The sequence below is a fragment of the Styela clava genome, chromosome 8 (genome assembly GCF_964204865.1).
Source record: "Styela clava chromosome 8, kaStyClav1.hap1.2, whole genome shotgun sequence".
Taxonomy (NCBI): domain Eukaryota; kingdom Metazoa; phylum Chordata; class Ascidiacea; order Stolidobranchia; family Styelidae; genus Styela; species Styela clava.
The window spans coordinates 14,417,595-14,439,336 of record NC_135257.1 but is presented as its reverse complement, the minus strand read 5'-3'; the positions used below and the strand labels follow the sequence as shown (position 1 = coordinate 14,439,336).

The 21,742-nt window shown below is 34.9% G+C and overlaps 2 protein-coding genes across 2 annotated transcripts; both read right to left on the bottom strand.

Annotated features, from left to right (window-relative positions):
• Nucleotides 1–1,548: 1,548 nt before the first annotated feature.
• On the bottom strand, nt 1,549–11,929 carry LOC120345703 (sodium-coupled monocarboxylate transporter 2-like). Its single transcript, XM_078115541.1, has 15 exons — nt 11,828–11,929; nt 11,170–11,333; nt 10,955–11,065; nt 10,378–10,468; nt 10,096–10,213; nt 8,347–8,414; nt 7,554–7,708; nt 6,483–6,623; nt 5,546–5,675; nt 5,204–5,292; nt 4,621–4,724; nt 3,974–4,134; nt 3,270–3,639; nt 2,606–2,748; nt 1,549–2,088 (listed from the first exon to the last, which is right to left on the bottom strand). The coding sequence occupies exons 2-15, from the start codon at nt 11,319–11,321 to the stop codon at nt 1,993–1,995; spliced, it is 1,929 nt and encodes a 642-aa protein (XP_077971667.1). The 5' UTR covers nt 11,322–11,333; nt 11,828–11,929; the 3' UTR covers nt 1,549–1,992.
• Nucleotides 11,930–13,755: 1,826 nt separating this feature from the next.
• LOC120345933 (sodium-coupled monocarboxylate transporter 1-like) lies at nt 13,756–21,447 on the bottom strand. The gene is made up of 13 exons (XM_039415534.2): nt 21,130–21,447; nt 20,598–20,708; nt 20,257–20,347; nt 19,653–19,770; nt 19,363–19,430; nt 18,930–19,084; nt 18,061–18,201; nt 17,480–17,609; nt 16,658–16,746; nt 16,405–16,508; nt 16,061–16,221; nt 15,498–15,840; nt 13,756–14,564 (listed from the first exon to the last, which is right to left on the bottom strand). Exons 1-13 carry the CDS (start codon nt 21,279–21,281, stop codon nt 14,362–14,364), a joined length of 1,866 nt encoding a protein of 621 aa, XP_039271468.2. The 5' UTR covers nt 21,282–21,447; the 3' UTR covers nt 13,756–14,361.
• Between the last annotated feature and the right edge of the window lie 295 nt (nt 21,448–21,742).

Here is a 21,742-nt window from a genome sequence, read left to right as displayed (position 1 = left end):
AAAGATTTTATATCCCAGAAGCCAGGAATGGAACAATCATCCTTATCCCCTTCTTATACTCCGCCCAAGATGGATCAGAACAGTCGCAGGAGATTCAATCAGTCCATAATTCAAGGACGTAAAAGTGGTTTGTACAGAGATGCGTGCGAGTTGCGCGTGGTACGAGCGAAGGATCCGCTAAAAATTGGACAAAAAACAAGAGTTTTTTATGCATAGTAAAGGAATAAAGACACCCGAAATAGCCGAAGGCATGTATATCTAATTTTCGGTTTTCTTTATACTGTCAAGTTAAATATTACTGAAAAATAACGTATACACATGTGCGGATATTAGCATCGTAGAAAAATATTTATAATGTCCCAGTATTGCTAAGATAAATTTCGTAAACCGCGAAGGCCCAAAATGGTTGTGGTCAGTGGGAAAGAGAATATTGCAAACGTAGGGCTACCCAAAGTTCCAGCGCTTGAGACACTTGGCTCCCGTTAACGCGATATTCGCTTTGGATTAAATGAGAAAATCCAATATTAAAAGCTGCATTGACACGAGGGAAAGAGAACGATGTGTTCTTACAAGCTGCGATGTTATTGGTGTAATTGCATTAGATTGGTAACTCGTTGTAATGACAAGCTTGTTAATTACAATGCGAGGTACAGGCCCGTGCGCGGGATAGTTGTTTATTGTTGTTGATCTTTCATTTCATTTATCGTAAGTGCTCCCTATTGCTGAGTTTAAGTCGACCAATATTTTGCGGTTGTGTGGTATGAGTTGATTCGATTCAGGCAAGAAAAAAACTTAGGCTGGTGTGAAGTCATGTAATGACGATATATATTGGTTTTTGAACTTTTTGAATGTTTGTCTCAGTTGTTAGGATTGAAAAAATCTCCCCCGTTTGTTACTCTACATCTTGGGGTTGGGGGGATGATCTGTCAATTAAGAAATAGCATGTGTATATGTTCTTATTGAACCAATTTGAGTGAGCCACAGTAAAATATGCTTTTGGCATTGGACCGGAATAGTTTGACGCGATTGAAGAATATCAGTGGGAATGAATATGTCAAAAACCAATTTAAGAAATCGTCCAATTTGTTGACAAATGGGAAATGATTCTAAATTGTAGGCGAACTTCTGCAATCCGAAAACAGAACAAATAATAGGCAAAAATTGTGCATCCAAAAGGTAAGAAATTATCTTGTGACTATCTCTGTCAATTTTTATCGAATATTACGTTTCAGTGAAACGGCCTTTCGGTTTCGGACCTTCTTAACCTTCCTTCTAGTTGTTTCCTGAACAGTGTGATCCTGTATTGTTTAGGGTTGGCAAAAACAATTATCCATAAGCATCAATGTCGCAAAGATGAACCAACATTCAATAGTCTCGTGCATTTAACGTATTAGCGATATCAAGCAGAGGGCTCGATGCCTATGCATAAACCATAGTAAGGTTTAGGTCTAAAAAACCGCCGTTTCCAACCCGCAGCGCGGTTCTAAAAATGGTACAATCTTTTCGGGTCCACGCAACTGACGCGTACGTAGATGCATCCTAAACTAACTCTGTTCAGTGATATTTATTTAAAAACTTATCATCATTCAAATATAAAATCATTGGGTATAAAATTTTCCACTAATAGTTATATAGATATATTAAAATAATAATGCATTATGATAAAGATGACTCCAAATTGGTTTGACACCAACTAAGTTGCTGTACCTAGCAACATGCACTCTAGTCTATCTCAGGTCATGAATATCACTTTATTCAGTCTCTGAACTTATGAAACTTCATGTCCGTCAAATCTCTCAACCTTAGCCGATTTCACAGATTAGATTGGACGAAGACAGCTTGAGTTGGCATTTTCTTGCTTCTTGGAGACGATCGGTGAATTTCGATAGTTTCTTCGAGTAGTTTCTTTGCACCCAGTAGTGTACACTACTCATTGATTTCAGTTAGTTTAGTTTTTTATTATGCAAATTTGATGATCGTTACTATATTTCATCAAACTTCGTGAGCGTTTGATTTCATTTCAAACGCGGGATTTTCTTCGCCATTTTCTGTATCTTTCTTTGGAGATTCTCGCGTAGGTGGTCGATACTTGAAAGTATGATATAATATATATAGTTACATTAGAAGTTTTTCTTCTTGGTTACTTTGTTATTAAGAAATTGTTTCTTCCGGGAAAGTGGAAAACCGATAAAACACATTTATCATATTGCACATTACCACGGACTTCGTCCAGTTACCAGGTCAGGTGTTAGAATTAGGTTTACCAATTTATCGTTCGTTATGCCTGGACTTCGTTTTATCTACTAATACAACCGTTGAGTATTTATACAAGTTTCTTAGTGTCAAAATTTTGCAAAAATGTATATATAGTGATAATAATAAGCAGACATGTACTTTTTCCATATGCGAAAGTGTTAAAGTTAGCATATTGCTATTTGGAGACTTTTCTCCACCCAATTCAGCTATTAACACTAACAAATTTTATTCACGAGTAACTGTCGCCATTGTATACCAAAATATCGTTTCCCGTATATGAAAATCTGCTGATGGGGCAATACATTTAGTAATTGAAATACATATGCTCCACAAACATTTCTCCTCTTACCGAATCTTCATCCCAATTTTCACGATCAATGCCACACCACATTAATCTCCGGAAAGATTTCGGCAAAGCAGGCTTGATGAGCCAATGATCGAACAAGGGTACGACCAGGTTTGGATCGATGTCTTTTGCTCTACGATGTCCACCTGAAAAATTCAGAGAAGTCAAATTTTCATTTGTGGGACATTTTTACTGACTCTTTGCAATTAGTGTCCAGTGGTTTTCAACCATTTTGATGCAGCGGAACCGCAATGGCTCGAGGAACCCCTCTGTAATTGTTAAATTTTCACTTTATTGCCCGAATAATATGAACTAATAATACTGTATATGTAAAACCCAACCTAATACCGGCAGGACTAAATGATTTTTTTAAAGTGTAGTAAAGTTAACATGCAATAGTCAGACGAATAATTTTGAAAACACATTGCACTGGGGAAGGAAATCGCGGGCAAACAAAGTTGGTTATCAAGCAGTGACTGAACTTAATATGTATTTGATTACATTCAAACAATACACATATATCAGTATAGTATATCAGATTTAAATATAAACTTGCGTAACCTTATCGCGTTCGAAAACAAGACCACGGCAGTTCCATAATAAAGCTATGAGCATAGAGAATGAAGACCAATTGCAAATGACAATAGCATAATTACTTAGTACTCACATGTCAACAGACTTACAACAAGACCAAAAATCAGAGTTGCACACATTCCTATAGATGTGTAGTAGGCATAGGATACCGCGTACATATCCGCTACGGGTGGACGCTCTGTTGGTGCCACCGGCAGCAGCGCAGGAGTTGTGGTAATGTTGAATACACTGACGTCAGCGGTGGTAAGTGGAGTCGTATACGTTACAACAGTTGAATTCATCAATTCAGTGGTAACAACATCCGGTACTGGACATTGGGCTATGGTTCTTACTTTCGGCCTCCAAAACTGAACAGTCAGTTGTGGTGAAAGAGGGTAGTCTCTACTCCCGGCATAAATCCACGTGTTTAAAGCAAGACCAACGAAAAATGCAGCAAATGAACTCTAAAAACACATGCAATAGTTAAACTTTGGTGATTGGACCGATGTAGTGAGATCCGCCGCAACTTTTCTTAACTTTGATTTACTTGATTAGTGAATAAAAATGTATCTAAAAACCTCTAGTAAATTAAGATGATAGTGGTCATCTCGATTTGTGGAGACCTAAATTTCGTTAGTAAGAAGAAACTTAAATTTTGCATGAGTCATTGGCATTCGACCAAATTCACCATATTAATTTAAACACATAACTTTGTCGAATCCACTGTCAATTACTACTGCATTTATCAATGTCTTACATACCTATTAAAATAAAAGTCTGGAAAAATATTAAACATACCCAAGAATTTGCCATCGGAAATATAGCTCCTAGTGTGTAAAGCCCCAGTGTGGGTCCACCGATAACACCGAGTAAACTGAGTGTTGTTTGCAAGATATTACCAAGCACCGTAGAGAGACATGCAAATCCAATACAGATGATCCCATAAGCAAAAACAAGAACTAAAATAGATATGTTGAGTATAAAATTTTCATAAAAAATGAATTGATTTTGTAGTTTCCAATAGTGAAAGATTCTAATTGGAAATAGAGGCGGCATTATTCATCAATTCTACAAAAATCAGTTTCAGTATGGCCGACTTGGCGTCTACTGCTACCCATATATCTAGATTCTAGACTTAGTCTCCTAGAGTGTAGCGATGACTGTCAAGATGAAACCATTTGAGATAACAGTGGTAACGGAACTACAGTGGCCTAAACAAGAATGATCTAATTGTCTGCGGAAACTATTTTTCATAACTTAATATCTCCAGTGAAGCATCAACGAGACACTATCCAAATTTGCGCCACCATTCAGTACAAAATATTTAATTCAAAACTCGTGTAAATAACTATTGCTGTGTGTATGAAAGTGCATTGAGTTCCATGTGAATTTCCATTCATTGGCGTTTCTATCGTAATAATCAAACTATATTAATTAAATCTCACGTTTGGCCACTATCGTCATAGTAGAATCAGTCCATTTGACAAACGGACGAATGAAATCTTCAGAAGTGACACAAGCCATTGCATTTATTCCGGATGACACCGTACTGAATGATAAAAGCGAGAGTCAGGAAATATTAATATGATCTTTTACACACAGTTTGGCCTTTTTATCACAAAGAATTTAGGCGAAATACATAAATTAAAAATGCGGTTAATATTCGACACACTGTATTTTTAAGAGGAATTATATCACAATTGTGTCTTTTATTTTTATTTTTTCATCTTTTCATCACATTCAATGGAAAAAGTCGCATTCCAAATTTTTATTCTACCTCAGAATTTATTAATGTAAATTTATACGGTATAGGCTATATGATAACTGCCATAAGAGTGTTCTAATAATATGTTCTCATACAAAACTACAAATGTAATATTTTGTAAAATATGCGGGTTATTTATCTCAATATCGCCCCAAGCATAAAAGGCATAGTAATGATAAAATTATTAACAAACTATTTATTTTCGATGCTCGAAGCAAATGTTGAATTTTGCTGATTTGGTTATGCATGAACGACAGACATACCTCATGCATCCTGCATATACTCCAGCCATGAATGCCCCTGTTAATCCGGGATATTGTTGGAATAGTTTCATTATCATGAATGGAAGTAACTAAGAATGGAAGAACATATTTTGTTCAATAAACTTTCAATAATACAATCAGGAGGTAAAAATTCAATTTGGGTTACGCACGGAAAATTCGTGATATATCCAACAGGAAACAAAATACGAAATAAGGCCATACAAGCGACGATTGGGACCAAATAAAAACATATCTACACCCAACGTCGAAGAGGTAGCTCGCTGATAAAAATATAGCATAGTTACATTTGACGGTCCAAAACAGGCTATTTGTAGAATTTACCTGGTCAGGAGCAGAAACTTGGCCAGAAATAAGGGGGTCACATCCTTCGAAGTATGCATACATCACCCATCCAAGTCCCGTGCATAATAAGAGTACGACAACTGCAATAATCAGACCGAAGACCATGGAACTGAAAATTGAACATAAATACAATAGAAAAGAATCTTATTTATTATAATCGAAAATTATTTGCAAGATAATTTATTTTTTGATCCGTTGCCTAATGAGTTTAATGGTTTGGTCGTACACAAAGATGTCGGAGTTGTCGTAAACTTTGTTTGAGAATTGCTGTTAATGTGGACTTGAATCCGTATTGACAAAATTTAAGTTTATGCATATTTTACACGACTTTGAAATATAATATTAGGATCTAAATCTGTATTTGTGTGACTCAAATTGCTTTTAGACCGGGGCTTTCCAAACTGGGGGTCGCGATCCAGCAGGGGCGCGCAAGGAATTTTAGCGGTCGCATAGAGTACATCAATTTTACACAAAGTACTATATCTATTGTAACACAATTAATAAAACTAGTGCAAAACATAAATATCATGATTACGAGAGAATACATAGGATCAGAGAAGCTGCGTGCTTGCATAACGATCCCGAATATTTCAGTGATGTTAATCTGAATAAATGTGTATTTGCTTTTAGTTTTAGAGGTTAAGGATTAACTGTGTCAATGAAAATTCAAAAATACATATTTCTAACTGTTTAGCATTTTAAACGTCAACGGGGTCGCAGAATATTTCAATACAATGGAAGGGGTCGCAAGGTTTAAAGCCTGTTTTATACAGCTGTGAGCCTGCAAAACACACTCATGAACTCATGAACACATTTCGATCCTACCATCGATTAAAAATTTCGGTAAATAACAAGTAAGTAATCGATTGACAGATTTTACCATCAATCCAGTAAAAATATACTAATTCCTACTCACAATTTCGCATTTCGTTCTGTTGAACACGCTAAGTAGCGTTGTACTTGTGATTGCGTCGTTGCAAATATACTAGTCCAAAGCATTGTCAAACCAACTATGATGCTCCAAAATGAGTGACGAACTCGTGGATCGAAATCAAAACTGAACAAATAATATGCATCAAATTGAATACTATTATGTGATGTAAAAGCGAACACAGACATATTTTCAGTTTCAAATGCAGATAGAGAGAGGTTTTCGGAAGGCCTGATTTTGTTAAATCCAAAGTAATTCGGGGAAGCTTCATCAATACGAAAATCAGAGAAAGAAGTAAGAAAAGTATTTACCGCCACATTCATTGTTACAGCTAGTTCCAAAATTTATCTAACTGCATGGCTCTAGATTGCTAAACTGTACAATCAGTCACAATGGCTATCGTACATTGTTACAGTGATATAATTTTCTAAGAACTATATGATGAGATTTGAAATTGAATTATTTCATATGTTTTAAGCAAGTTCGGAGTGCTAAATAAAAAAATATAAAACGACGACTCAGCTGGCACGAGACGAGATGGCACGAGATTTTGGTGTTTGAAATATTTGCAATTCCGACTGTTCATTTGGGCATGTCAGGTAGCGTCGCGAACCGCATGGAAATTTATACAGCGTTCCAAAAGTATTTATTTGGGACAATCACCACTAAGCGTTTCAATAATGAAAATACCTGTTTTTAATTTCAAATTTTTTATTTTTTCGTAAAGCATATTATGATGCTTTTTTTGTTTCGAATGCTAGATATCGAGAAACAATAAATTCAACTCCCCCTTCCCTTTAAAGTTGTCAAAGTGTATTTTATTTAATTCATCTCTATCACCCTACGTTTAGTTCTATACCAAACTTCGCGTAGGTATACAAAAAATGCTTTTCTCTGCAAAAAAAATATTTACCGAAATGATATGGGTTGATATGTACATTTTGTGTTCAAAATATATTAATAGAAATAATTCAGTTTGATAATGCATCGCATAATTCATTTTTACCTGCATTGAAACTCGTGATTCAAAATAAACAGAACCATGATATAACTTACTTCAAAAAATCGAATCGATTTGATCTTGAGTTTGCAAGCCAAACTTCATTCCATCCTCCGACGCTATCCGCACTCATGAACATAACAACAATAAGAATGACTGTCACCACGGCTCCTTGAAACACATCAGTCCAAATTACGGCTTTCAATCCACCCTGTGTGTGGAAACAGTCGAGAACTTAATGACTGAATGGTCAAATTAAGATAGCAAAATTGGAGATAATGCTGTAAGTGCATCCATCACTTCATTCACGGTATGTCAGGGATGTGCAACATTTTTGTCGGGGGGTCATATAAACCAAGCTGGACCACACAAAAAATTCAGTTTTTCCATGTACACAATGAGAAATTTTATTTATTTAATTAATATTTTTGTGAGACACTTGAAATTTCGAGTTCTTGCATTTTTTGTTAACATCAGCTTTAACCTAAGATGAAGCAACCCTTAACAGAAAAAAATACATTAGCGACAACCAGAGCGCCGCGGAAAAGGCCAAGAGGAGAGAATGCGCCAATCTCTTAGCCTTTGAGTAATAAAGGCACCGGGCAGAACGGGCAGAAAGGCGAAAGATTAAACGAAGCGACAGGAGCATTAAACACTATGTATTTTTATGTGTGCGCATTTTAAACATAAACTGTCTGATTAGAATTTTTTGCTTGGTGGGGAAATCGGAGTGTTAACAGCACACTAAATGTCTTGGCGAACGGTTGTGGCCCGCGGGTCGCCTGTTGTACATCCCTGCCGTGTGTAATGTCAGGATGTTTGTGTCCTAATTATTTATTTGTTACTCACCAATGTGGTGTAAATCGTGCAGACAATCCCAGTTGTAAAAATAGCAGCCCATAGGTTGAACCCTGACACTGTAAAAAAAAAATAAATACCAAATTGAAGTATTTACACAAAAATACGTTTTAAAATTGTTACCTATACTCAAATTAAAATGGAAAAGCAAATTTACTGCAGTTTACAGCATTGTGTTTATCGTGGTCTTCTTCATCTTGACATCATTATAAAATCATATTAAATCAACAAATTTAGATATAATTTCATTCTGCAAAATAGAGTTATATATTGATTCATATTGTCATACAGAACCCCCTAAAGGCACTTCGGTTGTTATATCTGTGAATTGCTCATGGATGAAGACAAACCCAGCCAATTTTCAAGATAATAGCAGTAACCTGTTACCGAAAACCACGATGCCGTGTTTTCATCGACCACAAACGAGGTGAATGCCATCCATCAATATTAGGATTAAAATCTGACATAAAAATTAGTCCAGTATAAAATTTCAACGCCGGGACGTTAACCTTAAAGAGTCTACTCTATATCGAAATAAAGGATGAAATTCCAAATTCGGTATAACGCAATTCAGTTTGGAACAATTTGTTCCACTCTTTTGCAAATCGAAGATATATATATTTAAACTATATGAGAACAGAGCATGCTTCTGAAACAATGCCTATATGATGAGTATCGACTTCTTGCGATATACAGGGATATTGTTGAAATAAAATCTAGGTATTATAATCGAAACACGGAGAAAAGTTTTGTTGCTAGAAATAAAGGACATGTACTTTAAAAAGATGATGTACGTCAACCGTACTCTTATTAAATATATCAGTTTCTTTCAATTATTCTTGGACTAGAACGAATGGTAACTAATAATAAACAATTAATTTTCTATAATAAAGCTTCTAACAACAACTCACTTACTTTTTAAAGTTTTAACCTCAAGTTTAAACTAGACACGTGAGTAACAGTGGTAAATGAATAGTTCGAAATGCACAATAGTATAGGTATAACAATGTTTTATGCAAACAAAATCTTTAATTTTGAACTGGGCTGACAAGTGTTGATATGCTGGTGTATTACGAAACATTGTACGCCAAAGCATTGTAAAAATTTCATTCAGCGAAATTTTAGCATCAATTCCTCAGAAGTATATTTGGAATCACTGCGTGTGTCTGAATAAACCTAATCAAACAATCAAAAGAATTTTATTACTAAGGAGTAATGACTATAACTGTTTCATATAACTATATTTATTGTACATACATTGTTATGAAAACTCGATATTTTAAGGTATTTCAACTACAATCTGAATAGGAATAGCGTTGATTAATTAAAACTGGATTTCGTAAATCATCGGAAAATATATCCAATAAAACGGTATTTTTAAATCAAACAATTTTTTCAAACTGTAGTGTGCTTTCATATCACCTTTTTAGTGCACGGCTCGTTCAATTATAGAAACCATTGTTAGCAGTGACAGGCTGAGGCTAAAAACTATACCGAGTTTTTAACGAAGCTTATTCACCCGTTTCATTTATTCCCTGGCTGACCAGTATTAGAACGTCGCCTGTTCTTGTCGTTAAATATCTATTTATTTATTCCTGCTTAGTCGTGCGTTACTTCCATCACGTTTATCCCGGTTGAAATTTTATCCGCCTGCTTTGAGAAATTGAGGCCAGATAGTTGTGGGTGTTGGTGGCTAAGTTAAGAGTATTCGCTATATAGAAAATTAAGCTAAAAATATACCTTGTGAAAATGCCAGTGACGGCGCGTAAATCATGACACCGATATATAATACCGTTTGTGCAATGTATGCCAATGTTCCAAGAATACGGACTGCATAGTTGAAACGTAGCTGTAAATACTGTCAAAAATGTATTGTTTTAACAAAAATATATTTAATAATGTTTGTACATGAAAAAAATAATCCAAGCTGATAATTCAATATCTATTCAAAAACGTCGTTAATTGCAGTTCTTTGTTGCATGTACGATGTTCATTCAAGAATATAAATATATTATTTCCTACCTCATATGTGCTCGTAATATTCAGCCGAAAATATAACGGAATGTAAATTTCTGTTGTGATAAGTAGAATTATTGGTAAACAAGCCAACAACCTAAAAATACAATACGCATCATTAAACTTCTGTAAATCGTAAGCCGAAAAAATTGTAGCTGAGACCGTGGGACGGGGTTTAAATAATATTATTATCATCATTTCCCTAAGCAAGGTTACAAACGTTCACATAACGAATGGCGTATAAGAAATGCAAGAGATAGAAACGAATATTTCGTTTTGGTTACTGCGTTACAAATGGCCACATAAGGTACTACCACGAATCTATCTATAATTTATATAGTAGTAGCTATCAAAGTTTTAGTGATCAGTCGTAGCTTCTGATTATTATTCTGCTCCGATTTCAGGTGAGTTCACGCGACTTCGCTTTGGGTAAATCGTCTATCTATAAAATGGCAACATTGAAAAGACAACAGTGCGCAGTAAATCCAGTCGAGGACAATACGCTTGGCATCAATGTGTGTAGAACATTTTTAAAAGTATAGTTTTCTTCAATTTATTGCGGAAAACTTAGAATTGTACTTACCAAACGTACATTGAACCAAAAATGTAGATTTCTGAAGGTATACCGAGAATGGTTACAGCAGAAATAAACGAAAAACTTATGGACATTCCAACAGCAGCAAAATGCATCTGTCTGAACGATAAAAAGTGAAAAACAGTTTCTGTCATTCGCGTAACAATTTATTGAATTATTTTGGTTATATATACCCTTTTCATAAAAAATAGGAAATTACATACCTTCCGCCCATGAGATATGTTTGAACACCATTCTTTGCACCGCGGTCTCTTATTCCATAGTATATCCCGATTGCCAAAGATACTGCTAACATGACAGCAAACACTGCATAATCACCCGCTCCAAATATAAGATCTCGCTGTGGTACAGCCATTCTAACACTATTCTGTTTTAACATAAATAAAAGTGTACATAAAGTATATAAGTCCACTAGAAAAACTTCCATTGGCCTGATTCTGACATTTGTCTCAACGTTTAACGTTCAATAAAAGCCTTACATTATACGACCGACATAATTTTAAGTTAATCGCCTCATTACGGCATTTCGATACCCCATATTTTGCGATAATAAAGTCACTATTTTATCAGACTGAATATTCCTAAAATTTCTGTTGCATCCACTAAATGGTGTAAACAATGTTCTGTTTGTAAACAAATGGAGTGTAGCGAGGTAATGGGCGTTTTTTAGCGTTATTGTGAGACAAAATTACGTGTTATAAGCTGTGTTGGGCTTGGTTAGTAATGGTTAAGTATAATTTCAACGTATTCAACCTTTAAAACGAAATTTACACAGCGGATTTTATTTGATTAGGTTATACAATTTTTTGATTCAAATAAAATAAATTCAAATTGTAGTTCTGGTTTCAAATCATAACGAACCTCATCACAGTGCAGTTCTGCCGAACATTCACAGAAATGATCTTGTTTGTAACATATTAAGGTGCATTCTACACACCGATCGCAAGAAATTGATTCCAATAGTAGAACTATAGATATCTTAACTCGTCTACTTTAGGTACTAAATACGTTTTCTAAGTTGAATTAAGATGTTAATTTTGACTATTTCAACACAATACGAAGTAACGTTACAGAAATGTCGCTAAATCACACTGCCTGTTCTATCCAAGTGAGTTGAAGTGGCCTGAAGGAGTTGTTGTATGTAACCTGACTCAACTATTTGCGGCCTCGGTCGTAATATCATATATACTACAACACGTACCGCATTCATAGAAAATTCGCTGGTAAAAATTTTCAGAAAACCAGCATATTATTCATGTATTCTATCAATTCTGCAATGGCATTAGTTATTCTCATCAATTAGGCTATATACTATTCGGATATCTAAACTCAGTTCACTATTGATTCTTACATAGCTCACCTGATTTGTTTATTGTTTTTAATCATTTTTTTGATATAATATTAAGATGCTTATAAACATCATTGCTTCTTCGCTCACCGTGTAGTTTTTCAGAAATGCCGAAGCGTGGTATTATCGTCCCGGGGCGTGTCTTTTAAAATCACCCAACCAAGAAGGATTCAAGAAGGTTCAATAAATTTATAGGAAATAAAAACAAAGTGAGAAAAAATAACGATCAAGAAGATAGCCTTTGCAAGAAAAGTGAGCCGATAACTGAACAGCTAGTTAGTCTTAGATTGCGAGGCTGATATACGAGAGAGTGCCCCAGTCTAAAAAGGACGAAAAGGCTAAAAATATTCAACAGCTGCAAACAACTCGTTTGTTATTGATAACTATAAACCAGCTTTATACGTTAGGAGATATTGAGGCGTGCAATACATAAAAGCTCATAATTCGTATTTATAACTTACTCTCAATTGTCCCCCATTATTCAAATTTACGTTGAGAAAAGCTAAATACTGACCGTGAGCAGCTGTAAGCAGAAAATAGCTCTCAAACCACCGAAATGAATTCAATCCTGCATGAAAAATAAATCTTGACAATATCCTACGTATTAAATTGAATTGTTATTTTTCTGATAGACAAGTTGAACGGGTTTTGTCATTTTTCGGTGTGCTTTTCTCGTATTCACTTTCATTTTTCATTTAATGAATCATAAAAATTAGACGGGCGTTTAACTTTCACTCACAAAATGCGCCATTCTCCTTCGAATCCTGATATGTGAGCTAGCTTTGTTTTCATTAGATGGAGTAGTTTTAGATTCAAATCTGGTCGACTGGAAATTGAATCTTTCCATCATTCATGATACATCATTTGGCGTGATATACCTTCAATGTTAGTAAAATCGCTCTTAATTAAAAGTAGTTGTCCGTTTTGAACGATTCGAGAAAGTGTTGTAGAACTAAAAGAATATTGGTGTTTGTCTTTATGAATTAGTTCACCTGAAGAAAATATGAAGTTCCTAGTTCGAATTTTTCAATTTTTTTTTTTTGTAGGCGGGGGAAAGGCAAAGTTCTCGCATTGGCAACTTGGTAACTACGGATGCACGTGCTTCCGCATGATTTGCATTAGCCTTTTGCATTTACGATGGTATGTTTACTTGCTCTTCTAACTCTAGTTTTGTTTGCTTTCTGCCTAGGCCTAATATAACAGCTTTCCAAACTTTGATGACTATGCAGAGAAATACAACTAATATTGAGTTTGTTGTGTTGGTAACCTGTAATAAGTTAAGTTCTGTTGTAAAAGCGCTGTAATACGATATGACTTAACGCATTTTCGAATGCACAATCAGCCTATGTTGTAAGTATATAAACAAATATATATATATATATATATATATATATATCACTCCATCAAATTCCCAATATCAAAACATAAGTATCGACTATGCCCAAATATTGTAACTTGTATTGTAGTGGGACAGAAAACATGAATACGAGTATTTATGATGAGTATATATATAATATAACGAGAGCATAGACACGCGGATCGGTGATATAGGTATGGTGAGACCCAGTGCACAAGCATACCGAATAAAAGCGTCACCAGTTAATTGAAATAAAACAACAAAAGTTTCGGTAATATATCGCGTCCCATACAATTTCCCAGATTTAAAATAAAAAAAAATAAAAAATGAGTAAGTAACATAATAAAAATATGAAATCGGTTGGGCATTAGTTGCAAAAAAAGCAACTTTTTCAACAACAGCAAGTATTTTGCAAAACGATTTATAGATCCGCTTCTTGTCCAGAATCGAAGTAGCTTCGCGTTTGTGTGATGATGAATATTCTGCAACCAGTTTGCAATACTGTGAGATGTGTCCGTTGAATCACTCGCACCTTTCCTCTGAAACTAGTCTTCATCACGTTAAAAGGGTCCGTGTGATTGAAGTGCAATGAGACAATTCTCATAAAATAGGCTTGCTTCCTATACGTGGGTAGTAGGGACGTCTTCGCAGGGACAACGACATAAATTTATTTATTATTGATTAGTATTTCTATACTTTGTCGGCATGGATCTCATCTTTCGATTCTTCACCTCCAACGCTATAAATACCTCTTGGTTGCTTTTTGCGATCTTCCCAATATATTCCACAGCGTAAATAAGATCGAATTTTGTCAGGAATCCAGGAAAATAAACCAGCTTCGAAAGGAGGACGTAGCAAATAAATATCGACCGTGTGTCTCTGACTCCAACCACCTAAAATATAAAGCGATATTGCCGAGATTGCAATCAGTGTAACTTCCAACGGGATAATGTTGCGGAGTTGCGCTGTTTAGTGACTGATCACCGCGTTTGTTAACTATACATTTTTGGACCTCCTGAAGTATGCGCACCAAGATGGCGCACAACCTGAATTCAGGTTGTGTACCAGGTTAGGTTTCAGGTTGTGCGACATCTTGGTGCGCATACTTCAGGAGTACCCATTTTTTTTATAATATATCTATTACATTCATCAAGGTTTTAGCGAAAATCGATATAATTCAATAGAGATCTAGAAGCCAGAGCCATATATTCCCTAGGTCGGTGGTTCGGGGGTTCCCGATCTTTTTTTCAAGCAACACAAATTTAAAAAAAAATTAATTTTGTAAAATCTCAAAGATATGCTCGAATACTAGGCGATGTGTAATGATTATCTTCTATAATGTCACAAAATTAACTGACCGATATCAAACAATCATTTTTATATGAAATTTATTTTCCCAAAGATTTACTCAAGGTTATTTGCCATAATGAAGTTTTTGAAATCGTGGCTTGGCTTTACTTAACACAGCAACACAGCAGCTGCCAAGTTTTTACGCTGTGATACTTCCAACATATACAGTTACTATTGAGTAAACACTTTAAAACAAACATAAAATAAACTAGAAAATAAAAACAGCAACTTTCAAGTTTATGTTGAGAAAACAAGCGAATCTAGAAAATTTTCAGGCGACCCATAGGTTGGGAAACACTGTCCTAGATTATCGATTAGAAAAAAATTTGCATGCATTGCAAGATCGAAAATATAATTTTGCTATTCTATGACACAATTTCTGAGAAGTCGGGAGTTTTTTATTTGCAATAAATGAGCTCTATTGGCAATCTTATTATCAGAAATAGCGCATATTAACGTAAGAAAATGGAACTTACATGACAATAAGCTTGTGATAATTCCGATAACCAAGCAAACAGCCAGCCCCACTGATGCTGTGTAAAAATAAGAGATGGCAAAAAAGTTTTCCATCGCTGTGAATTCGATTTCTGGTTCGCTTGTTGTTGATGTATCTCGATAAAAATAGGAGGCCTCTGTAGTCTGTGCTATCCCATGAACGTAGGATTGGTTGTTAAAAGTCATGTACCCGCAATCATTCGGGCAATTTGACAATCCAACATCAAGCATTCCGACGAGTGAGTTCGGTTTTTTCAAATTTCGACCGCCAAAAAATAAAGTCACTGTTGCGACTATTCCACTTGTGAAACCACATATTGCGCCCTGAAAAAAAAAATCGTTATGTCGCAGGGAAATGGTGCGGGTTGTTGCATTTGTTGTTGGCATAGACATTTTCAATAAACACATAACATTGTTGATAATTGGGAAATTGATTGAATAACTGGAATTGATTGAATACCAACCAAACCTCATTTCAATTGGTAGAAGTGGACCTATATACATTGTTTTTCTAAAATGTCAATTTAAACATTAGTTTGATTACCGTGCTATTGACGAACGGAAACCACAGTCCAAGAATAAATATTCCAACACTCGGACCGAGGAAGGCACTGAGGCTTGCAATACCAATCGACGCGATGTCTCCAAGAACAGATGCGAGAAATGATATTCCGAGTGTAATGCAGCCATAAGCAACACCCAATCCTAAAATAAATGTAATATTAAAAAGATTTTCATTGTTGATAACAAGTTTGTATATTTGAAACGACATAGTGACATTGTTTAAAATAATCAGTAGCATCTTCATTGCCATAAACACTTTGAACTTTAAATAACTGCAAACAATATCTTTGTTTCATTTTTTATTCTTTTTCCCAAATAACGTACCTTTCGAAAACCATGTATATCTTCTTTCACTCCATCTTGTATGGGGTTTAACAAAATCTTCTATAGTGACGGTTACCATAGCGTTCAATCCAGAAGATACAGTACTAAAAAGCAGTTACATATTGTTATATATATTGGGAGTAAAATTAATTTTAACAAGGCTATGTTGCTTCTATATTTGCACTCCGGTTGGAATACGATAAAAAATGAACATTTTTGTACTCCTCTTATGTACATGAACGTAGTAACAAACCTTAAACTAGCTGAAAATACGCAGGCAAGAAATAATCCAGGAACACCAGGCATATCTCGAAACAAATCCATTACGGCGTACGGCATCAACTAAAAATATTCTTAAAAATTTAGGAAATTAATGAATTGAAGTTTTTGTACAACTAGCCTTTGTTTTCTTCCGGTATACAGGCAAAATACAGAGGGATATGAAGAATTATTAAAAGTCAACGCGATAGATAAAGATTCAAAAGTCTACAGAACTATGGTAATAAAACTTATTAGATCAGATTTTGTCGAGTATGTTTGCTTCTGACTACACCGTATGTAAAATATCACGATAATGGGCATAAAAACTAATTTGAAAAAATGGACCCATAGAATGAAGTACTGATAATATTAGCAACCTTTAATGATAGACCATTGCATATACTGATACCTAGACCGGAAACATTAAAATGAACCACTTCTCCACTCCAGTGGTTTCAACCTTGTAGGGTAAACGGGATCCCAATAAAACATTCCAGATGATAGAGGAACCCCAGTCAAATAGTTTATTTGTCCTTTATTTTTTAAACTGTATAAACTATAAATATATATATATATATCAAAGCCAGACCATTGTAGCAAGTTCAACAATAGTGACAAACTGACAAACCTAATAGGTATTTGAATATATTCAATCAACATACATAATTATGTTAATATGGACTTTCGGATTTGCATGGAAACTTAAGGAGCCCCTGAACTGTAGCCTACGTTCAGTTTTGTTTCCCGATGGTATTTGTAAAACTGAACATTTCTTTGTTTATGTCTACTTTATTTGAATATATCACTTGTTTACCTGATCCCTTTTATCGATGCAACTTGTTAATATTGGATCACATTGATGATAATATGCATAACACACAAGTCCGCATAGAACTGCTAGGGTAGCGAACATCGAAACCACTGTGACTCCCAGGTACAAGGACCTGTAAACATAGTAGGATATATAGTAATAATCGGTATAAAATCTTCAAAAATATTTAATCTTCAAAAAAAATGATTACATTGTTCAATATCAAAACCTCTTTCACGCTCTTGTATTTCGCTCATGAATAAGTAGAATTTGAAAATGGACAACAACTTCAGTCTGTATGTACTGAATGTGGTTAGGTATTTGTTGTACTGCTGAGAAGATTCCGATTTTATTCCAAAATCAGTTGTTCTCTAAAGTCTAAATGACAGTGTATGCTTGGATAAGGTCTCGCTTGTGTAGAAGATGTGAAATACATCATTGAAGACTGAATGATGGTAATACCACAATTTTACTAATTTATATTCAGTTTTATGACACTATTAGTTAACCAGAAAAAATACTCCGTTTATTTTGAAACGGTAAGGATTTAACGCCCATATTTTATATCTGTGATAATTACTCACTTCTTTGCTTTGTTTTCAGATTTCACACTTAGATATCTTTGAACTTGAGCTTGATTTGTTCCCAAAATCCCGATCCAAATAATAAACGATCCAACAGCGACTGTCCAAACAGTGTATCGTTTTCTTGGGTCTAGGTCGAATCTATAGATTTAAAAAAAAAACTTGACATAGAAATTCGAGCAAAATTTTAAACGAATTCAAAAAGCATCAAACTGTCCAAACACCCATCTCAAGTAATTATTTGTGATTTAGTTTTATTTTAATCTTGCGAACATTTAGGTAATGTTTCAGCATCTATGCCGAAGAAGCAACATTTTGAAATTTGCTGAAAACCATCTCCAATTTGATGCTTGTGCATTTGAAAAACAATCCAAGCAAATTTTCGAATTGAGAGTCTTACTTGTTTTCTCAGGCTTGTCCATGGGAAGCGTCCCATGGGATGGGACCATGGGACAGCACAAATTTATATTTCCCATGGGACACGAAAACCGTATGTTTTTCGGAGAAATGGTGGTTAAACATTTCGTTATGGACTTCTTATTCATATATTTGAGCATATCTCTCTTCTTAGCTATAAAGAGCAAAATATATTCAGCATTAACAATATACTTCGTGAAGGGGATGACGGACACATTTATAATATTTATGAATATGAAGTTAACAAAGTCCGTGAATTTTGTTGTTTTGCATGTCTATTCGTACATGTAGTCCTGTAGTAGACGCTAAACCTGAATTTAACAAGTTTTATTGAATTTTATTCCAATGGGAATCCCATGGAATGGGATGGGACAGGCATAATTGCTATGGGATGGGAATAGGACAGAAAAATATGTCCCATGGACAAGCCTGTGTATTCTAAACTTTATTACTTCAATATATCAGTTCGTCCTCCAGCTTCAGCAATGTTCCAGACCTCGGTAATTCCACCCATGACAAAGCAACCTCGAATAATAAACGTCAGCATTCCAACCATCATAAAAGCACCTTGCAATACATCTGTCCATATTACTCCTTTCAATCCACCCTTTGAAAATACTGCATATTAGTACAGTCTGCTATTTTTATAAATAAAGTATATTTTCAAAGTCAAAATGCAAACGCAAATACCAAGATTTTAGCAATAATTTATTTAAAAATTGAATATTTTCAGTTTATTTCACAATATTTTAGGAAATCTGAGTGAAACTTGAAGAGGCACACGAATATGCTGTAAATATTATTACTGGGTTGGAGATTTTCTATAATTAATCTGCGGAAAGAAACGATGGAGAACCCTACTTCAAGAAAATAGAGTGCATATACCAGTGTAGTGTACAGTGTGCAGATCAATCCAGTTGACAACATAGCCGATATGGAACTCAATCCAGTAACTGAAATATACAAGCATAGTTGATACCCTCGTTAAAGTTAACGTCACAAATCAAAGAAGTTTTTGTTAGTCGATTTCAATGACCTGTTTTTTTTTACTGGCCACAATCATGAAAATATTAAATACACTTAGTGTTTTATGTGGCCATTCACAATAATAATAATATTAATACATATCAGCGAGTTATGCTAATTAAAATATTTCCATGATAAAGAAATATTACCTCCCCTAAGCGCTAACGATGGTCCGTATATGTTCACTCCGATAAATAAAAAATATTGCACTATGAACGTGCCTGTTGTGATGAGTCGCATGCTTTTACTGTATCTTTTCTCCAAGTACTGTGAATGGAAAGGTAATTCAAACAAAATAGATAAAAAACACGACCCAATCTGTGACGACTTCGTGAAAATTTTTCCTATGTTTCACCAGTGCAAATTTGTTATGCTTATTTTAACGAATCATAGCTTGTTTCGTTTCAAAATTTTTGAACAATCACAGCTAAAAAAGAAATGACAGCCATTTTTATCCTAGTATATCCCATTTTTTCCGTAACCGTTTTCTGATTACCGCGATTGAACTGAAACTCTTTCGATGACAAAAATAACCATTTAGTTACTTAATTAACACATATATTTTAGAAACATAACTAAAATCTGAGAAATAGTACAAAAAGCCATGATTCGGAGTGTCTGAGCGAATACTAACATTAAAATTGTTGCGTCGGCTGGTATACACTGACAGAAATTTCTCGCTGTTTCCATTAGTTGCGAGATAGGAATTCATACATACCATACTTAGCACTCTTAATAAAATATTACAATTACCTCATATGTACTTGAAATTCCAAGATTATACAACGTAGGAATGAATGCAGTTGACACTATTATCGTCACCAGAACCAAACTCAATACCAACCTGTAAACAATGACGCTAATATTATTTAGAACTGACTACAATATATTCTGATTCGAAAATACTCTCCTGCAAAAGACTTATAGAATACATCCACAACACATGCCAAATATCATTTTATACAAAACAAGTCTGGATCAATTCAAGCGGTATTATATATATTAAAACTGTTCAATACCGAATCAAGCTGAGTTGAATTTTTGATCGTAGTCTAATTCTTAAAATTCTATACACAAAAGATATACAAACTTACCAAATATACATCATACCAAATTGATAAACATCGGCTGGGATTCCAAGAACAGTTACAGCCGATTGAAAGCTGACTCCGATTGATAACGCCACTGGAAAAACACCCATCGATCTAAAGTGAAGCAATGGTTATGTTACACGGAAAGCCCCAGGTGGTTCAACAGTCAATGCTATTTGCTTTGTATTCGGTACTCCAGAATGTGCACCAAGGTGGACACCGGAACGTCGCATGTGTACCAGGGTAGGCCATAATTTTAGGTACAAATACCACGACAGTCACTTGGCTAGTACCGAACTCGTAATAGAACTTGAATAAGAAAAATAATATTCTTTTCCATATTCAGTAGCAAAATATTCAATAAAAAATTTGAAATTCCTCATGCTGGCAAATTTGAAATTCTATTTATCTTATTTGCAAAACTTGTGGGGACTCTCAATAATCTGGATGTAATCCCACGATTGATTTCAATCATATCTTCCATATTCATAACATCATTTAATAAGTTTCAAGCAATAAATAATAGCAGTCATACCTGTTCGCCATCAGGTACCCCCTGGTTCCGTCCTTAGATTTTCTGTCTCGATATGCGTAGAATACTCCAATTAATGCAGATATTGCGAGCATTCCGATGAAAACAGCATAATCAATCCCTGACAACACCTCTTTTGCTGAGTTGTTTGCCATAATATTTAATACACAGATATTATATATTAACTGTATAGAAAATATTTCAGAACTTGCTATCTAGATATGTTCCACTGAGGTTCTCAAATTAGGTGAACCCGTATACATATGTCTGGCTTGATTTCAGTAGCAAACGCATTATTTAAATATACCTCCTATGGGTTTGAGAGAAGGATGTAAATCTTATCTAAATCAATTAGGTGGTATTTACGGGAACTGAAAGTTCAGTTTCGCTCATGCCACGCAGACGGTGCGGGAACTGAGAGTTCAGTTTCGCTCATGCCACGCAGACGGTGCCGACGGTGATATTATTGATAACGACTATAACATCTTTCGCCAGACTCGGATTTTGTATAAATTCAACAATAGTACCAAAAATCGAGTAAATCTTGTATGGCAGTTCCCCCATAGAAAGCCATCTTACTTCGGTGTGGACTTTGAAGTGCTAAAATGCTCCATCT

Coding starts and splice junctions, on each gene's coding strand:
- LOC120345703 (XM_078115541.1), bottom strand. CDS start 11,321: ATGGCTGTACCACAGCGAGATCTTATATTTGGAGCGGGTGATTATGCA. Junction 6,624..7,553: donor AATCGATTCGATTTTTTGAA/GTAAGTTATATC, acceptor TTATTTGTTCAG/TTTTGATTTCGATCCACGAG. Junction 5,293..5,545: donor AAGTTTCTGCTCCTGACCAG/GTAAATTCTACA, acceptor TTCCATTCTTAG/TTACTTCCATTCATGATAAT.
- LOC120345933 (XM_039415534.2), bottom strand. CDS start 21,281: ATGGCAAACAACTCAGCAAAAGAGGTGTTGTCAGGGATTGATTATGCT. Junction 19,431..19,652: donor ATCGTTAGCGCTTAGGGGAG/GTAATATTTCTT, acceptor TGTATATTTCAG/TTACTGGATTGAGTTCCATA. Junction 14,565..15,497: donor TATCACAAGCTTATTGTCAT/GTAAGTTCCATT, acceptor TTTATATTTTAG/GTGGTTGGAGTCAGAGACAC.